General features: G+C 45.8%; 1 protein-coding gene across 5 annotated transcripts in view; it reads left to right on the top strand.

Moving 5' to 3' along the window:
- Positions 1 to 21,177, top strand: part of LOC135808534 (mucin-2-like) — a 71,350-nt gene that overhangs the window by 7,122 nt on the left and 43,051 nt on the right. For 4 of the 5 annotated variants that reach the window (XM_065321732.1, XM_065321734.1, XM_065321735.1 and 1 more), the window contains exons 5-11: positions 7,309 to 7,461; positions 8,089 to 8,457; positions 9,420 to 9,533; positions 14,377 to 14,958; positions 15,616 to 16,167; positions 18,618 to 19,169; positions 20,306 to 20,857. In XM_065321732.1, the coding sequence (XP_065177804.1) occupies positions 7,309 to 7,461; positions 8,089 to 8,457; positions 9,420 to 9,533; positions 14,377 to 14,958; positions 15,616 to 16,167; positions 18,618 to 19,169; positions 20,306 to 20,857 (2,874 nt within the window). The remainder of the gene's footprint in view (positions 1 to 7,308; positions 7,462 to 8,088; positions 8,458 to 9,419; positions 9,534 to 14,376; positions 14,959 to 15,615; positions 16,168 to 18,617; positions 19,170 to 20,305; positions 20,858 to 21,177) is intronic. The other variant, XM_065321733.1, reaches the window with a different exon arrangement.

Raw genomic sequence — 21,177 nt, 5'->3', positions numbered from 1 at the left:
TTGTAAGCCAGCACATTGTAAGCCAGCACATTGTAAGCCAGCACATTGTAAGCCAGCACATTGTAAGCCAGCACATTGTAAGCCAGCACATTGTAAGCCAGCACATTGTAAGCCAGCACATTGTAAGCCAGCACATTGTAAGCCAGCACATTGTAAGCCAGCACATTGTAAGCCAGCACATTGTAAGCCAGCACATTGTAAGCCAGCACATTGTAAGCCAGCACATTGTAAGCCAGCACATTGTAAGCCAGCACATTGTAAGCCAGCACATTGTAAGCCAGCACATTGTAAGCCAGCACATTGTAAGCCAGCACATTGTAAGCCAGCACATTGTAAGCCAGCACATTGTAAGCCAGCACATTGTAAGCCAGCACATTGTAAGCCAGCACATTGTAAGCCAGCACATTGTAAGCCAGCACATTGTAAGCCAGCACATTGTAAGCCAGCACATTGTAAGCCAGCACATTGTAAGCCAGCACATTGTAAGCCAGCACATTGTAAGCCAGCACATTGTAAGCCAGCACATTGTAAGCCAGCACATTGTAAGCCAGCACATTGTAAGCCAGCACATTGTAAGCCAGCACATTGTAAGCCAGCACATTGTAAGCCAGCACATTGTAAGCCAGCACATTGTAAGCCAGCACATTGTAAGCCAGCACATTGTAAGCCAGCACATTGTAAGCCAGCACATTGTAAGCCAGCACATTGTAAGCCAGCACATTGTAAGCCAGCACATTGTAAGCCAGCACATTGTAAGCCAGCACATTGTAAGCCAGCACATTGTAAGCCAGCACATTGTAAGCCAGCACATTGTAAGCCAGCACATTGTAAGCCAGCACATTGTAAGCCAGCACATTGTAAGCCAGCACATTGTAAGCCAGCACATTGTAAGCCAGCACATTGTAAGCCAGCACATTGTAAGCCAGCACATTGTAAGCCAGCACATTGTAAGCCAGCACATTGTAAGCCAGCACATTGTAAGCCAGCACATTGTAAGCCAGCACATTGTAAGCCAGCACATTGTAAGCCAGCACATTGTAAGCCAGCACATTGTAAGCCAGCACATTGTAAGCCAGCACATTGTAAGCCAGCACATTGTAAGCCAGCACATTGTAAGCCAGCACATTGTAAGCCAGCACATTGTAAGCCAGCACATTGTAAGCCAGCACATTGTAAGCCAGCACATTGTAAGCCAGCACATTGTAAGCCAGCACATTGTAAGCCAGCACATTGTAAGCCAGCACATTGTAAGCCAGCACATTGTAAGCCAGCACATTGTAAGCCAGCACATTGTAAGCCAGCACATTGTAAGCCAGCACATTGTAAGCCAGCACATTGTAAGCCAGCACATTGTAAGCCAGCACATTGTAAGCCAGCACATTGTAAGCCAGCACATTGTAAGCCAGCACATTGTAAGCCAGCACATTGTAAGCCAGCACATTGTAAGCCAGCACATTGTAAGCCAGCACATTGTAAGCCAGCACATTGTAAGCCAGCACATTGTAAGCCAGCACATTGTAAGCCAGCACATTGTAAGCCAGCACATTGTAAGCCAGCACATTGTAAGCCAGCACATTGTAAGCCAGCACATTGTAAGCCAGCACATTGTAAGCCAGCACATTGTAAGCCAGCACATTGTAAGCCAGCACATTGTAAGCCAGCACATTGTAAGCCAGCACATTGTAAGCCAGCACATTGTAAGCCAGCACATTGTAAGCCAGCACATTGTAAGCCAGCACATTGTAAGCCAGCACATTGTAAGCCAGCACATTGTAAGCCAGCACATTGTAAGCCAGCACATTGTAAGCCAGCACATTGTAAGCCAGCACATTGTAAGCCAGCACATTGTAAGCCAGCACATTGTAAGCCAGCACATTGTAAGCCAGCACATTGTAAGCCAGCACATTGTAAGCCAGCACATTGTAAGCCAGCACATTGTAAGCCAGCACATTGTAAGCCAGCACATTGTAAGCCAGCACATTGTAAGCCAGCACATTGTAAGCCAGCACATTGTAAGCCAGCACATTGTAAGCCAGCACATTGTAAGCCAGCACATTGTAAGCCAGCACATTGTAAGCCAGCACATTGTAAGCCAGCACATTGTAAGCCAGCACATTGTAAGCCAGCACATTGTAAGCCAGCACATTGTAAGCCAGCACATTGTAAGCCAGCACATTGTAAGCCAGCACATTGTAAGCCAGCACATTGTAAGCCAGCACATTGTAAGCCAGCACATTGTAAGCCAGCACATTGTAAGCCAGCACATTGTAAGCCAGCACATTGTAAGCCAGCACATTGTAAGCCAGCACATTGTAAGCCAGCACATTGTAAGCCAGCACATTGTAAGCCAGCACATTGTAAGCCAGCACATTGTAAGCCAGCACATTGTAAGCCAGCACATTGTAAGCCAGCACATTGTAAGCCAGCACATTGTAAGCCAGCACATTGTAAGCCAGCACATTGTAAGCCAGCACATTGTAAGCCAGCACATTGTAAGCCAGCACATTGTAAGCCAGCACATTGTAAGCCAGCACATTGTAAGCCAGCACATTGTAAGCCAGCACATTGTAAGCCAGCACATTGTAAGCCAGCACATTGTAAGCCAGCACATTGTAAGCCAGCACATTGTAAGCCAGCACATTGTAAGCCAGCACATTGTAAGCCAGCACATTGTAAGCCAGCACATTGTAAGCCAGCACATTGTAAGCCAGCACATTGTAAGCCAGCACATTGTAAGCCAGCACATTGTAAGCCAGCACATTGTAAGCCAGCACATTGTAAGCCAGCACATTGTAAGCCAGCACATTGTAAGCCAGCACATTGTAAGCCAGCACATTGTAAGCCAGCACATTGTAAGCCAGCACATTGTAAGCCAGCACATTGTAAGCCAGCACATTGTAAGCCAGCACATTGTAAGCCAGCACATTGTAAGCCAGCACATTGTAAGCCAGCACATTGTAAGCCAGCACATTGTAAGCCAGCACATTGTAAGCCAGCACATTGTAAGCCAGCACATTGTAAGCCAGCACATTGTAAGCCAGCACATTGTAAGCCAGCACATTGTAAGCCAGCACATTGTAAGCCAGCACATTGTAAGCCAGCACATTGTAAGCCAGCACATTGTAAGCCAGCACATTGTAAGCCAGCACATTGTAAGCCAGCACATTGTAAGCCAGCACATTGTAAGCCAGCACATTGTAAGCCAGCACATTGTAAGCCAGCACATTGTAAGCCAGCACATTGTAAGCCAGCACATTGTAAGCCAGCACATTGTAAGCCAGCACATTGTAAGCCAGCACATTGTAAGCCAGCACATTGTAAGCCAGCACATTGTAAGCCAGCACATTGTAAGCCAGCACATTGTAAGCCAGCACATTGTAAGCCAGCACATTGTAAGCCAGCACATTGTAAGCCAGCACATTGTAAGCCAGCACATTGTAAGCCAGCACATTGTAAGCCAGCACATTGTAAGCCAGCACATTGTAAGCCAGCACATTGTAAGCCAGCACATTGTAAGCCAGCACATTGTAAGCCAGCACATTGTAAGCCAGCACATTGTAAGCCAGCACATTGTAAGCCAGCACATTGTAAGCCAGCACATTGTAAGCCAGCACATTGTAAGCCAGCACATTGTAAGCCAGCACATTGTAAGCCAGCACATTGTAAGCCAGCACATTGTAAGCCAGCACATTGTAAGCCAGCACATTGTAAGCCAGCACATTGTAAGCCAGCACATTGTAAGCCAGCACATTGTAAGCCAGCACATTGTAAGCCAGCACATTGTAAGCCAGCACATTGTAAGCCAGCACATTGTAAGCCAGCACATTGTAAGCCAGCACATTGTAAGCCAGCACATTGTAAGCCAGCACATTGTAAGCCAGCACATTGTAAGCCAGCACATTGTAAGCCAGCACATTGTAAGCCAGCACATTGTAAGCCAGCACATTGTAAGCCAGCACATTGTAAGCCAGCACATTGTAAGCCAGCACATTGTAAGCCAGCACATTGTAAGCCAGCACATTGTAAGCCAGCACATTGTAAGCCAGCACATTGTAAGCCAGCACATTGTAAGCCAGCACATTGTAAGCCAGCACATTGTAAGCCAGCACATTGTAAGCCAGCACATTGTAAGCCAGCACATTGTAAGCCAGCACATTGTAAGCCAGCACATTGTAAGCCAGCACATTGTAAGCCAGCACATTGTAAGCCAGCACATTGTAAGCCAGCACATTGTAAGCCAGCACATTGTAAGCCAGCACATTGTAAGCCAGCACATTGTAAGCCAGCACATTGTAAGCCAGCACATTGTAAGCCAGCACATTGTAAGCCAGCACATTGTAAGCCAGCACATTGTAAGCCAGCACATTGTAAGCCAGCACATTGTAAGCCAGCACATTGTAAGCCAGCACATTGTAAGCCAGCACATTGTAAGCCAGCACATTGTAAGCCAGCACATTGTAAGCCAGCACATTGTAAGCCAGCACATTGTAAGCCAGCACATTGTAAGCCAGCACATTGTAAGCCAGCACATTGTAAGCCAGCACATTGTAAGCCAGCACATTGTAAGCCAGCACATTGTAAGCCAGCACATTGTAAGCCAGCACATTGTAAGCCAGCACATTGTAAGCCAGCACATTGTAAGCCAGCACATTGTAAGCCAGCACATTGTAAGCCAGCACATTGTAAGCCAGCACATTGTAAGCCAGCACATTGTAAGCCAGCACATTGTAAGCCAGCACATTGTAAGCCAGCACATTGTAAGCCAGCACATTGTAAGCCAGCACATTGTAAGCCAGCACATTGTAAGCCAGCACATTGTAAGCCAGCACATTGTAAGCCAGCACATTGTAAGCCAGCACATTGTAAGCCAGCACATTGTAAGCCAGCACATTGTAAGCCAGCACATTGTAAGCCAGCACATTGTAAGCCAGCACATTGTAAGCCAGCACATTGTAAGCCAGCACATTGTAAGCCAGCACATTGTAAGCCAGCACATTGTAAGCCAGCACATTGTAAGCCAGCACATTGTAAGCCAGCACATTGTAAGCCAGCACATTGTAAGCCAGCACATTGTAAGCCAGCACATTGTAAGCCAGCACATTGTAAGCCAGCACATTGTAAGCCAGCACATTGTAAGCCAGCACATTGTAAGCCAGCACATTGTAAGCCAGCACATTGTAAGCCAGCACATTGTAAGCCAGCACATTGTAAGCCAGCACATTGTAAGCCAGCACATTGTAAGCCAGCACATTGTAAGCCAGCACATTGTAAGCCAGCACATTGTAAGCCAGCACATTGTAAGCCAGCACATTGTAAGCCAGCACATTGTAAGCCAGCACATTGTAAGCCAGCACATTGTAAGCCAGCACATTGTAAGCCAGCACATTGTAAGCCAGCACATTGTAAGCCAGCACATTGTAAGCCAGCACATTGTAAGCCAGCACATTGTAAGCCAGCACATTGTAAGCCAGCACATTGTAAGCCAGCACATTGTAAGCCAGCACATTGTAAGCCAGCACATTGTAAGCCAGCACATTGTAAGCCAGCACATTGTAAGCCAGCACATTGTAAGCCAGCACATTGTAAGCCAGCACATTGTAAGCCAGCACATTGTAAGCCAGCACATTGTAAGCCAGCACATTGTAAGCCAGCACATTGTAAGCCAGCACATTGTAAGCCAGCACATTGTAAGCCAGCACATTGTAAGCCAGCACATTGTAAGCCAGCACATTGTAAGCCAGCACATTGTAAGCCAGCACATTGTAAGCCAGCACATTGTAAGCCAGCACATTGTAAGCCAGCACATTGTAAGCCAGCACATTGTAAGCCAGCACATTGTAAGCCAGCACATTGTAAGCCAGCACATTGTAAGCCAGCACATTGTAAGCCAGCACATTGTAAGCCAGCACATTGTAAGCCAGCACATTGTAAGCCAGCACATTGTAAGCCAGCACATTGTAAGCCAGCACATTGTAAGCCAGCACATTGTAAGCCAGCACATTGTAAGCCAGCACATTGTAAGCCAGCACATTGTAAGCCAGCACATTGTAAGCCAGCACATTGTAAGCCAGCACATTGTAAGCCAGCACATTGTAAGCCAGCACATTGTAAGCCAGCACATTGTAAGCCAGCACATTGTAAGCCAGCACATTGTAAGCCAGCACATTGTAAGCCAGCACATTGTAAGCCAGCACATTGTAAGCCAGCACATTGTAAGCCAGCACATTGTAAGCCAGCACATTGTAAGCCAGCACATTGTAAGCCAGCACATTGTAAGCCAGCACATTGTAAGCCAGCACATTGTAAGCCAGCACATTGTAAGCCAGCACATTGTAAGCCAGCACATTGTAAGCCAGCACATTGTAAGCCAGCACATTGTAAGCCAGCACATTGTAAGCCAGCACATTGTAAGCCAGCACATTGTAAGCCAGCACATTGTAAGCCAGCACATTGTAAGCCAGCACATTGTAAGCCAGCACATTGTAAGCCAGCACATTGTAAGCCAGCACATTGTAAGCCAGCACATTGTAAGCCAGCACATTGTAAGCCAGCACATTGTAAGCCAGCACATTGTAAGCCAGCACATTGTAAGCCAGCACATTGTAAGCCAGCACATTGTAAGCCAGCACATTGTAAGCCAGCACATTGTAAGCCAGCACATTGTAAGCCAGCACATTGTAAGCCAGCACATTGTAAGCCAGCACATTGTAAGCCAGCACATTGTAAGCCAGCACATTGTTATCCAGCACATTGTAAGCCAGCACATTGTAAGCCAGCACATTGTAAGCCAGCACATTGTAAGCCAGCACATTGTAAGCCAGCACATTGTAAGCCAGCACATTGTAAGCCAGCACATTGTAAGCCAGCACATTGTTATCCAGCACATTGTAAGCCAGCACATTGTAAGCCAGCACATTGTTATCCAGCACATTGTAAGCCAGCACATTGTAAGCCAGCACATTGTAAGCCAGCACATTGTAAGCCAGCACATTGTAAGCCAGCACATTGTAAGCCAGCACATTGTAAGCCAGCACATTGTAAGCCAGCACATTGTAAGCCAGCACATTGTAAGCCAGCACATTGTAAGCCAGCACATTGTAAGCCAGCACATTGTAAGCCAGCAGCCTCAACAAACCTGCATAATTTTCAGTAGCAAAATGTTCCTCTTCGTGCACTTTGCAGCAGCAAATCAAATTTGGTAACCCAGCACCCTCCCTAACCCAGCACCCTCCCTAATCCAGCTGATCTTACGTAGCACAATTGGTGTACTTGTAAATAAATAGTGCTCACTCTCATTTGCCATTGTAGCATCACAGCCCACTTCAGCCATCAGGCCAACACTTTTTATGCCAGGAACGGCTGCATTGACCAGGGTGCCAACGACTGCTGCACCGACTACTGCACCAAGAACTAATCTTCCAGCAAATGCCACCACAGAAGACTTGGAAGAGGCAAGTTCCGGTAAGTATACAATATAACCTGGTATAGGCGACCTCTGGTTTTAGTGACCACCTGCTTTTAACAACCATTTTTTTCCCTGCAAGTACAGTTCTACACAGAAACTGCACTGGGTACAGCGATCACGTGCCTTGTGCGACCAGCGACCGACTTTTAGTGCACCAGGTGCCCTGTTGGACCTGCACACAGCAACCAAACTGACCAGCCAAAAGTGCCATCTTGACTTGCAGGGATGACTGCATTAAGGTTGAAGTGCGCTCTGAAGCAAGTGTATCCAGTCAAATAGAAGTGACAAGTGACAGTGCAAGATGCCTGCATGCACTTGAGTGAGGTGTTCTTTGCCTGCACGAAAGTATTCTATGCTCCACGCCTGTCAATATGAGTACATGGAAGTACAATCATGCATATGTATGTACAAGATCCGATATGCCATGGATGTATAGGACCTGGTTCATTCATCGAGCCCATTACCCCTCCCATCAACGTCCTACACCAGTGGGGCCTGCATTATGATCATTAGTAGGTATAGCTGGTTGGGATACCGTAGCGTTGATGCTTCACCCATTGCTACTTTGGGATATAGTGGTTAAATGTAACGTCTACTTATGCTAACTTCTTTGTTGGTTTTAGGGTCACAACCTAGTTCTGCTATCATAGCAACTTCTCTTATACCAAAAACAAGTGAACTGCTAACAGTACCAGCATCTACTGCATCGATCACTGCACCAACAACTGCTGCACCGACCAATGTACCAGCAACTGCTGCAATGACCAATGTACCAGCAACTGCTGCAACGACCAATGTACCAGCAACTGCTGTACCGACCAGTGTACCAACAGCTGCTACACCGACCAGTGTACCGACAGCTGCTCCACCGACGAATGTGCCGACAACTACTCCACCGACCAGTGTACCGGCAGCTGCTACACCACCTACCACACCAAGAACTACTTTGCCAGTTAGTGCCACCACAGAAGACCTGGGGGAGGCAAATTTTTGTAAGTAAATGCACAATTATCTTATGCAGATATAACCCAGGTTCAAACCTTTAAAGATATTGACCCATTGTGTGCAGTAATGGATCATGAATCAGTGTATCTGCTATACCATCGACAACGAAAGCACAAGCTTAACTTTATACCTGATCCTGAATGAGAGCCGACTGATTTGTTTTTACAATGGTTGGAAAAGAATAACATAGAGAGGTCTTTCACCTCTTGCTTGAAGCATTATATGTTTCAAGCAAGAGGTGAGAGACCATAAGAGATTAATCCAGCACTATGGGTGTGGATGCAAAAAAAGTGGGGTTCGGTACTTGTGCCATGTGTTGTGGATCCAGTCCTTTCAGCTCCATCAGCTAGGTGCCCCATCTGCCACTTGGACCTGTCACTGGGTGGTAGATACAAGCATAAGGATAGCATGGGATGTAGAAACCAGACATCGTTAGGGGATAAGTAGGTTTGCTTCTTTTTCCATAGACAACATTGTTCCAACAGACCAACACCAACAATGCCATTTTCAAAGCACATGGCGGCCACTTGTTTTGTGTCTGTTCTTACTGTGCCAACATCCTGCGCATCACCGACCATATATTGTATGGACTGGTGCTTGCAAACCTCCCATGACGATGTACGGCTGTAAAAAACACATAAAAAACAGTTGTACTGCATATGTGCCCACTTTCTCTACCTCTGATTATGACGTCAGCACTGAGTCTGCTCTGCTAGGAGCCATGCTCCCTTTCAACTTCTGTTCTCTGTGCTTGAAAGACTGTGTAAATCAAGCCCCCCCCCCCCACAAGCACCATCTCCACTTCCTACACCAATGGCGCATACATTATGAACATAAGGTGTAGCCATTTGCATCCATAGCATTGACATTTTATCCACCGTCACTTTGAGATAGTGTAGTGATGTGGCCAATGTAATTACTTCATTACTCTTTTCGTTGTTATTTCTAGCGTCATCTACTTCAGCCATCACACTGCCGGTTGTGTCAAAAGCAAGTGCACTGCCCACAGTGCCAACAAGTGTGTCAGCTACAACAGACAGCCTGGGTGAATCAAGTATCAGCGGTAAGGGCTAGTCCAAAACACACACACACACGTACCGTTAATTAGTTACGCCGACACTGAAAGGATCAGAGCACATGATGATTGAAATCATGTGATGTCCCCCCCCCCCCCCTCCGGATGATAAATATACTACCTCCAACAAGCGAAACTTGGCGCGTTTTTTTGGATTTTTGTGTTGGTACCAAAACTACTTCACAAGGCTGTGAGGTACGACCTACTTGTACAAGTAACTCCATGCAACCAAGGTGCAGGAAGCCAAGCGACGAGCTGGTGAGTGGCACATGGCGCAGACTCATATCAGTGAGTCAGAGGCAAGCGTATCTCTCGTGTACCAGCAAAACTGTGCGCGCCTCCATTCTGCGAAGGAGAATTGTCGTGCTTTCGCGTTGCAATGCAAAACCAAGGAGTTCTCTCTCTCTCTCCTCTTGGTCACTCCGCCAGCACAGAGTCCATGCCAAACAATCCTAGCGTCTTTCAACAGCCACCAGAGCGATGCGTCTCTGGTGGCTAATAAAAATCGCCAGGAATTCATTATTGCTGCAGGCAATTTTGGACAGTTGGCGAGAACACCCTGCAAAACAGTTGGAGTTCAGGCGCTTGTGGAGGTGTTGCACAGTTCTTACCACATCAATCTGGATAGTGGCGGCGGAAACGACTACCCGCGACACCGTGGCTCGAGCACAGCACACAGGAGCGACATCGAGATTTTCAGAGCGATTACAACAGAGGTACTTGCTGCAACTGAATCCGCTCTAGTCGCACTTTCGTCTCAAAACAGGGACAATTCCTCTCCAGAAGAAACTGCGATCTCTGAATCAGAGGAGAGTTGTTCAGCCTAACAGATGTCTCTAATGTCCTTGTTGAGCAATACAAAGTTGAAATTTGGCGAGTCAATCATTAGTTTTGATTGAAAAGTGTGATTTATTTCGAGCAATTTGAAGTAAAAAAACGCGCCAAGTTTCGCTTGTCGGAGGTAGTAGATGTGCCTGTGTGAAAAAAAGGCTGCTTGGTCAGTTCTGTTTCATTTTACCATAGACACCTCTCAAATTTGGCACGTAGCTTCCTCTACTTGTGCTGAAGAAAAATCTGTGAAAATGGGGGTCCTGTATCTTGGGGTGCAGTGCCTTCGTAAATTAGAGCCTTTTCCACTTGTATGTACGAACTCTGTTATTTCATGAAACGAAGTGTACAATTGTCCACAAATAGACATGGCCAGCAATCGAGGACATCTGAGAGTTGTAATTTTTGTACTCCTCTGAGGTGTGATTTTTGGCGTGCTGGGCCAAGCACAAGGAAGCCATCTGCCAAAAAAATGAAGAAAATGATTGTTTGATCCTTTGGTGTAAACTTTGTAGCTAGTCGAAGGAAGTTGCTGTTTGGAGTAGAAACGCTGAAATTGACTATTTTCTGCATGTACTCATGCATGTACTCATGTACTCAGGCATGCAGTCTCACTCGTATCATAGCCAGCAATCGCATGTCATCTCGTACATTGAAAATCAACATAATTTTGCGAATCGACCTTTTTTTCAGGATCACTTTTCAACGAGGACGAAGCAAAGTCGGCCGAACGAAGCCGAGAGGAAGAAAATCACCCTCTCCACTTCACCATCACGATACTGACATAGATACGAGATGAAACAACTAAAAAATCCACAAGAAAACTGTACGACCATCATCGCGCTGACTTTGGTCTGACTTTGGTCTGAGAATTTCTATCACGATCAAAAATGTACGAGGAGCACTCAAAAATCAGCCACAGACGTACCTTTATCGCTCTCTACTCCTTTTTCAAGGCAGAAAAGTCGACTCTCCACTTTCAAACCAGGAACCAGACATACCAGTGGTCCTTTTCAGCTGCTCCACGAGCGCAGGAAATGTTCACCAAGGGGCGCAGAGCAGCATCCATTCCAGAAAAAGAGCTAAAATACGAGTGAGACTGCATGCCTGAGTACATGAGTACATGTATGAGTACATGCAGAAAATAGTCAATTTCAGCGTTTCTGCTCCAAACAGCAACTAGCTTCGACTAGAAACAAAGATTACACCAAAGGATCAAACAACAACCATTTTCTGCAGTTTTTTTGCAGATGGCTTCCTTGTGCTTGGCCCAGCACGCCAAAAATCACACCTCGGAGGAGTACAAAAATTACAACTCTCAGATGTCCTCGATTGCTGGCCATGTTTATCTCTTTTTCTGGAATGGAGGCTGCTCTGCGCCCCTTGGTGAACATTTCCTGCGCTCGTGGAGCAGCTGAAAAGGACCAGGAGCATCACCGGACCCCTTCACAGGGGGTGCAAAGGAATGTTGCACAGGAAAAAGTTTGCACAGGAAAACACGAAAAAGTTCGCTGATAGTGAGCTGGCAAGAGGTTCCTTTTTCGAGAAGACGACATTTTGAGAGGAAACAGCTTCAAAGACTCTTCAAGTGTGGTGACCTGACTAACTTACTTGCGACCACACTGAATTATTTATTTCTTCTGTTTCAAACAAGCACCCAGCACGCCGCCGCGCGTGTAGATTCTAGTACAAGGCCAAATGATGCAGCGCTGCGCACACGTGCACGCGTACGTGCGTAGTAATTATTATTTAAAAACTGTCATGGTTCGCGTGAGACTCGGCTGGAAGCCGGGCTTTCCGCATCCGTACCCCGGCCGTAGGAACGCCACCACCCTTCAATTATCAAGGCGCAGACGCAGCTCCTAAAGCGGTGGGAGATGACTAGATCAGCTCAGAATCAGCTAGATTCTACCAGCACTACACTTTTCAAAACCAGGAGTTCGCAAAAAAACAAGGTCGAATTTTTTAGGGGGGTGCACGTGCCCCCCGTGCCCATCACGGGTGACGCCCCTGACGACCACTGGTATGTCTGGTTCCTGGTTTGAAAGTGGAGAGTCGACTTTTGTGCCTTGAAAAAGGAGTAGAGAGTGATAAAGGTACGTCTGTAGCGTATTTTGAGTGCTCCTCGTACAATTTTGATCGTGATAGAAATTCTCAGACCAAAGTCAGCGTGAAGATGACTGTAAAGTTTTCTTGTGGATTTTTTAGTTGTTTCGTCTCGTATCTATGTCAGTATCGTGATGGTGAAGTGGAGAGGGTGATTTTCTTCCTCTGGGCTTCGTTCGGCCGCCTTTGCTTCGTCCTCGTTGAAAAGTGATCCTGAAAAAAAGGTCGATTAGCATAATTATGTTGATTTTGAATGTACGTGATGACATGCGATTGCTGGCTATGAAAGACTATGTATCTCTGCAGTTGACTTGGTTGCTTCAAAAGGGATGTTGCATTAGCCTTCCGCAATTGTGTTCCACAACAGGTCACTCCTGTTAAAACCATATTGGAAAGGGAAAAAAGAAACTGTGTGAACAAGCAAGGTTCAAGCCCATAGGGTCGAAGTATACTGTATACTCCTAAACATGTATAGAAGGATGCTTGATGGACAAATTTGTAAACAGGGCACCAGCCCACTTTCATCCTGTTTTAGGCAGCTGGGGATAGGCTAGGTTGTATTCACTGTTCACTCACATATCTGGTTGGGTAACAAGACAGAAGTATATAATGTTGCAATTCTCGGGTTGGGCTAAGGGGAAATGTTTGGGTTCACCCAAACTACAAATAGAGTCCAGTGCCCCAGCTCAGGTTACTGGCCAGCAAGTCTCTGGTGTCAAAGAACTCATGGAAATCTAGCTCCATATCTGGTTAGGAAACCCACTTGTAGATTATGTTCTAGTAATGATTCCATTACCCACAGTCAACTGGGAACTTACTGGGAACTTGTGGCCAGACACAATGGGTACATTGATGCAGCTAATGGGGTCGATCTCGGCACTTGTGCCAGTGGTTGTGAGACTTATCCACTCATCCCCACCGTTAGGCGCTGCATCTGCCGCTAGGGTTTACCGGGTGTTAGCGGCCGTCGTGAGTTCCCTTCGGGAACGGACACGATAATTTACTTTTACTTTAATGATTCCATTGTTTCTTGGCAGATATAAAAGTGTGAGTTTCCTGAAGAGCTCTGAACTCACTTAGTACGTAAGACGTACACTTGCTTAGTATGGTCCTTTTTCGTTGCACAGATTTTCCTCCCATATGCGCAAATGTGTACGGATACGACATACTCTGATAAGATGTACAACTTGTGTATGACGGACTTTTCAGCAGGTCCCAACAGAGCCAGCCTTGCATGCTATGTACTTTTGGGTGTTTTTATACACCTTAACACATGGCAGGTTCACAAGACAGGTACATGTATAATTATGTACTTCAGTGTGTTGACAATGTGAAGGAAGCTGTTTGCAGCACGGGGAAGCCTGGTTTGGTGAAAATTTGAAAGAAAGAAGACAGAGGAAGAGAACAAGCAGGATTCGAATCCGCAACAGTATGGATCTCAAGCAACCCCTCATACCACCCAGCCACTGTGCTGCACTATGCTGAACCTTGTTGTTCTTACAGTCTTGTACCCAAGACAGGCAACATCATATGTACACTATTGTACAAATGATGTAATAAAAAGCTAAAATAGCTCCTAAAGGATCAAATTTGGGGTTATGGCAAAGCAATCGTGATATATAGGATATTGACCTCGACTTTGGTCTATATCCTATACGTATAAGCAGGGGCATCGGATATGCTACAGTCACTACGGTATTGACCACTTTTTGCCCCAGCTACCCATGAATCAATATAATACACTGATCTGGGTTCTAAATTTCCAAATTTTTCAGTTCATCAACCCCTCCCCCACGAGTAAATTGTACTTTAGATGGCTGACCGTACCACACTAAAGCACCTTCCGACACCCCTAATTAACTATGAATTCCCTGCATGTTCTCTTTGTTTTGTCTAGAATGTGGTCACCCTCAATTTTCATACCCAAACACCACCAACACCCTTTTTCATGCCGTAATACGGACCAGCAACAAAACAGGTGGTAAATTTCACATCAACTCTACGGTCACATACTACTGCTCTCCTGGATACAACCTAATAGGACCAGGGAATCTAACATGTAACAGCAATGGTACTTGGACTCCAGCAATTCCACCAACTTGTTCAGCCATCAATTGTTCCGCCCTGGGTCCTATAGACCTACCAAATGGCTCCTTCAACCAAACAAATATAACTGGGCTTAACCGGTACGATCATGAGATCAACTTCTACTGCAATATTGGCTATGAGGTAAATGGGTCCAGTGTAACCAAATGTAATGCCACCGGAAATTGGTCTTCTCCAATTCCAAAGTGCAGTATTGTAGACTGTGGTATGCCATCAACTGGTAATAACTCTATACTCACTGGTGTCTCAAGTACACTGTTCAACAGCACTGGATCATTTGCATGTATGATTGGATTCAACATCAGTCAAGGTGATACACAAAGGACATGCTTGCCGACTGGAGATTGGAGCGGTAGTCCTTTGCATTGCGATGGTAAGTCATGCATCTGTATGCAGCATTAGCAATGTCCATCTTGCAAACACACTCAGTCAGCCAAATCTTACCATGTCTGTGCACGCCTTCTTCCAATATGATTGCTATCATTCTGTGCTTCATATGAGACGCAAAAAGTATGCCGCAGGCACCTAGAACTGAACCAGCTGAGGGAGTAATTTGTAAAGCAGGTGTACTTTTTATGGTACAAGCTAACAGAGGAGATTTGCTGCCACTTTACATGTCAGTATGATCATAGAAAAACCTCAATTACTACTGTGACAACAAAGAAATACAGCACCAAAACCAACAACTGTGTATGCTGCTGGTGGTGTTGGTGCTGCTGTTGCTGCTGCCGATGACGGGTGCTGCTGCTGCTGTTGAAACAAAGCTTCTTCTCTCTTCGACCAGTCGGGCGCACTCTTGCTAACATCTACATGTGTGCACCGATTGTAAAAGATGTTGACCTACACTGGCGCACCCATGTCAATCTCATGTATGCTGCTCCTAAGGTGTTAGTGCTTTCCATCGCGCCCGCATATCAAATAGTGTTGACTGAAAAAGAAATATTCATGTGTAGAAAAGCAAATGTGAGCATTATCCTCAAGAGCGTAATCTCAGCTTTTAAAATTGCTTTTGCCTGCCTGTCGTCTGCAGTTATTTCATGTGGCCATCCTGGGTATCTACCAAATGGAACAGTCAGTGGTGAGCTTAGCTTTGTGTTCAATACCACCGTCAGTTACTCCTGCAACCGTGGTTTCAATATGACTGGGCCATCACAGATAACTTGTGCAGCGAGCGGAATCTGGGAGCCGGTAGAGAAGCAGAACTGCTATATCATTACTTGTCCAACTCTCAGTACAACAGGTGAAGTCAGAAGCAACACTTCATATTCTCCTGACTTGGGCGAACTAACTGTGGACCATGAAGAGCAATTCTCTTGTTCACCGGGGTACATTCTACTTGGTGCTAATGCAACTACCTGCCAGGTTAGTGGACAATGGTCCAATCCAGTGCCTAAATGCCAGACACTAGACTGCGGAGAGCCTCTATCTACCAACCATACGACTGTTGTCCAGAAGTCCACCACCACCTATAACAGCAGTGTCATGTACCAATGTGATACCGGCTTCGATCAAAGCACAGGTGACTATCAACGCACGTGTCTGGAGACAGGAGAGTGGAGTGGTTCCGCTCTGGAATGTTCAGGTAAATGGAACAAGATACCCCTCCAATATTTGTGGTCAGTTGTGTGCACCAATTGTAATAACAATTTTTGCCAGCTAACTGGCCTCTGCGTACACCGCAGACACACCCACACACAACAGAAAGATACAGATCACAGTAGTAGTGTGGTCTTTGTTCACTCACAGTGGAAGATGGAAAAGCTTAGCGTAGTGTATACATGAGCAAGAAGAAGGGCATGCCACCTCACACATATACATGTACTTCCTCCGCGTCATCGAAATTGTCGCAGTTTGACCAGTGACTTGTCACTTGTTACTGAAAACTCCATAAGCTAAACCATTCAAAAATTATTACACAGGATGATAGTCTGAACACAAGAGTAACGTTCCAGGACAGTTGGATTGAAAGTTTTCATGCAGAGATGAAGTCCTCGTCGTCGCTGATGTCAATGGACGCAAAAATATCGTTCCGAAATATTTCAAGGAATGTTGAAAGTCGGTCGCGCCTCATCTCAAACGCTTTGACTTTCTCCACAGGACAAGAGCTGCTATGCTTGTCGTCTGATAGCTCTGGATGATTTCTACTTCACCACCAATGAAGCCTAGTAAGAATACACGATCGTTGCGCGGTCGGTTGATTACCGTCGGCGGAATCAGCTCGATCTTGAAATGAACATTTTTTTAGCCGTGGCATGACCATATATTTTAGCTGTGTGGTCACAGCTCATGCAGGTAAGTGTTCTAATACTTCTATCACGTCCAGCGCTCCCTCTTTTTCAGCATCACTGGTACCAAGAGTACATAACCCCCCAGCATGTGCAACGCCTGATCCAGCTCTGTGTAGGGTCTTGGTCGAGCGGAATCGGATCTTCTGATGTCATGCGTACACTTCACACCAGCGCAAGGCCGGTCTCGAGGCAGGGCACCATTGTTTTTGATCCAAGAGTACCCGCGACTCCCCGGGTTCCCCTCAGATGTGTACGGTATTATGACGCAAAGATCCGATTCCGCCCGACCAAGACCCTACACAGAGCTGGATCAGGCGTTGCACACTCTGGGGGGTTATGTACTCTTGCTGGTACTGCATCTGCGCGTGCATCACTAGCACTACGTGTAGAGTCTACACGGCTCCTGCAGGTACATGTACAATCATGTACTGAGTGTCTCAGCCAGAGCGACAAATTTTATCGCTGTTGAGTGTAATAGTTTGCTGACCCCTCGATGTCTCACCAAGCGCTGCCACCTGTTCCACGAAGTCATTCTCACCCCAGCTAAGGTAAAACAGTGATGAGGCTTGAGTGCCATAAGCACGAGAAATGTGCAGGCTGCAACGCCTGACTGATTTCAGCGAGTTGAAATTACCATCGCAGCGACATCAGCGAAGAAATTGCGTCTAGTTCAAAATTTCAGCTTCCAATAACAGAAAATAGAACTTTGCCGTCACCCTATACTGATGACTATCGCCTATGTCCGATTCCTTGCCTCTGGTAGGAGTGCTGGTGAGTAAATACCCCGTTTTATATCAAAAGTCAAACTGCGACAATTTCGATGACGCGGAGGAGGTACACGTATGTACCAGACCAACATGATGCAAAAAGTGAACCACTGTGGTGAATGGGGCCGCCGGATAATTAACCAGCCCGAAGCCGGCGGAAAAAAACCTCAGGACCCCGGCGGATGCACAACCCTGAGGAAAAACCGGTTAGAATAACCCCATAAGATAAATGAACAAACGTAGCCTGCAGGACCTATCCAGAAGTGAGAATAAAGGGGAGGGTGGGTGGGAAACTACAGCGAAAAGAGAAAGACCACGACGAAGAGAAAGGTTTGAGAACACTGACAAAAAACCAGCTGACGCAATCCTGGTGCCGTAACTATGGTGAAAATGCTGGCAAAAAATACATTTTCCGTTTCATTCGCTCCGCTCAGCCAACGAAAAATAGCACTAATAATGAAGATGTTGACCTGCACTTGCACAACCACATCAATCTCATGTATGCTTGCTTCTCTTTGGGAGTTAGGAACTTATGATGTTCCATCATGCCCTCAGATAAATGGATATACAGTCGACTCCACTTATAATGATCTTGCATATAGCGATTTTGTGATAATGGGAACCATTATTTGTGTCCCTGTTTGAACCAATACCAACTTGACCATTTAAAGCGAAACGTTTTTCATTATAACAAACCGTATCTTGAAGGGCCGCATGTAGACCAAGTCGCCAAGTCCACTCATACAGTCATGGGCCGCATGACAGTCGTGACCTGCTGCTTGTATAGTGTGAGTGCATTCCTGTTAGAGCAAACTTCGGTTAAAAAATAACTAATTCTCCAGAAAAATGGCATTCATTATATTAGGAGTCGACTGTAACTAAAACAAAACATATATATGGACATGTTAGCATTGGCGTGATCCTCAAGATGGTAATCGCAGGTTTTCGAAATGATTCTGCCTGTCTACCATCTGCAGTTATTTCATGTGGCCATCCTGGGCATCTACCAAATGGAACAGTCAGTGGTGATCTTAGCTTTGTGTTCAACGCAACCGTCAGTTACTCCTGCAACCGTGGTTTCAATATGACTGGGCCATCACAGGTAACTTGTGCAGCGAGCGGAATCTGGGAGCCGGTAGAGGAGCAGAACTGCTATATCATTACTTGTCCAACTCTCAGTACAACAGGTGAAGTCAGAAGCAACACTTCATATTCTCCTGACTTGGGCGAACTAACTGTGGACCATGAAGAGCAATTCTCTTGTTCACCGGGGTACATTCTACTTGGTGCTAATGCAACTACCTGCCAGGTTAGTGGACAATGGTCCAATCCAGTGCCTAAATGCCAGACACTAGACTGCGGTGAGCCTCTATCTACCAACCATTCAACTGTTGTCCAGAAGTCCAGCACCACCTATAACAGCAGTGTCATGTACCAATGTGATACTGGCTTCAATCAAAGCACAGGTGACTATCAACGCACGTGTCTGGAGACAGGAGAGTGGAGTGGTTCCACTCTGCAATGTTCAGGTAAATGGAACAAGATACACCTCCAATATTTGTAGTCAGTTGTGTGCACCAATTGTAATAACAATTTTTGCCAGCTAACTGGCCTCTGCGTACACCGCAGACACACCCACACACAACAGAAAGATACAGATCACAGTAGTAGTGTGGTCTTTGTTCACTCACAGTGGAAGATGGAAAAGCTTAGCGTAGTGTATACATGAGCAAGAAGAAGGGCATGCCACCTCACACATATACATGTACACGTATGTACCAGACCAACATGATGCAAAAAGTGAACCACTGTGGTGAATGGGGTCGCCGGATAATTAACCAGCCCGAAGCCGGCGGAAAAAAACCTCAGGACCCCGGCGGATGCACAACCCTGAGGAAAAACCGGTTAGAATAACCCCATAAGATAAATGAACAAAACGTAGCCTGCAGGACCTATCCAGAAGTGAGAATAAAGGGGCGGGCGGGTGGGAAACTACAACGAAAAGAGAAAGACCACGACGAAGAGAAAGGTTTGAGAACACTGACAAAAACCAGCTGACGCAATCCTGGTGCCGTAACTATGGTGAAAATGCTGGCAAAAAAAACATTTTTCGTTTCATTCGCTCCGCTCAGCCAACGAAAAATAGTACTAATAATGAAGATGTTGACCTGCACTTGCACAACCACATCAATCTCATGTATGCTTGCTTCTCTTTGGGAGTTAGGAACTTATGATGTTCCATCATGCCCTCAGATAAATGGATATACAGTCGACTCCACTTATAATGATCTTGCATATAGCGATTTTGTGATAATGGGAACCATTATTTGTGTCCCTGTTTGAACCCATATCCACTTGACCCTTTATAGCGAAAGGTTTTCATTATAACAAACCGTATCTTGAAGGGCCGTATGTAGACCAAGTCCACTCATACAGTCATGGGCCGCATGACAGTCGTGACCTGCTGCTTGTAAAGTATGAGTGCATTCCTGTCGGAGCAAACTTTGGTTGCAAAGAACAAATTCTCCTGCAAAATGGCATTCGTTATATTAGGAGTCGACTGTAACTAAAACAAAACCTATATGTGGACATGTTAGCATTGGCGTGATCCTCAAGATGGTAATCGCAGGTTTTCGAAATGATTCTGCCTGTCTACCATCTGCAGTTATTTCATGTGGCCATCCTGGGCATCTACCAAATGGAACAGTCAGTGGTGATCTTAGCTTTGTGTTCAATACAACCGTCAGTTACTCCTGCAACCGTAGCTTCACAATGACTGGGCCATCACAGATAACTTGTGGAGAGACCGGAATCTGGGAGCCGGTAGAGGAGCAGAACTGCTATATCATTACTTGTCCAACTCTCAGTACAACAGGTGAAGTCAGAAGCAACACTTCATATTCTCCCGTCACAGGCCAACTAACTGTTGATCATGAAGAGCAATTCTCTTGTTCACCGGGGTATATTCTACTTGGTGCTAATGTAACTACCTGCCAAGTTAGTGGACAATGGTCCAATCCAGTGCCTAAATGCCAGATACTAGACTGCGGAGAGCCTCTATCTACCAACCATTCAACTGTTATTCAGAAGTCGAACACCACCTATAACAGCAGTGTCATGTACCAATGTGATACCGGCTTCAATCAAAGCACAGGTGACTATCAACGCACGTGTCTGGAGACAGGAGAGTGGAGTGGTTCTGCCCTGCAATGTTCAGGTAAATGGAACAAGGTACCCCTCCAATTTTTGTTGTTGGTTGTGTGTACCAATTGTAAAATAGAGATTTATAAAAAAGAAATGGGCCACGGACCTACAACTGTTGGAGTTCACATCCAAGATGTGCTAGAGCTGATAGCCAGATAGTTATAGAACGTCAGTACCGGCGGTCAGTGTCGTGCAAGGTTGTCGCATGAGCTGATTGTTCAGTAGCTGCTGGTGGTGTTAGTGGACATTTTAGAGCGTAACTTGTTGTTCCGTGGTCCTTTCTTTTCTGTAAATTTATCCTTGGCTCTCCATCCGCGTCCAATAATATAGATG

The sequence above is a fragment of the Sycon ciliatum genome, chromosome 2 (assembly GCF_964019385.1).
Source record: "Sycon ciliatum chromosome 2, ocSycCili1.1, whole genome shotgun sequence".
Classification (NCBI taxonomy): Eukaryota; Metazoa; Porifera; class Calcarea; order Leucosolenida; family Sycettidae; genus Sycon; species Sycon ciliatum.
The sequence above is the reverse complement of the archived record's forward strand: the minus strand, read 5'-3'. Positions and strand labels throughout refer to the sequence as shown.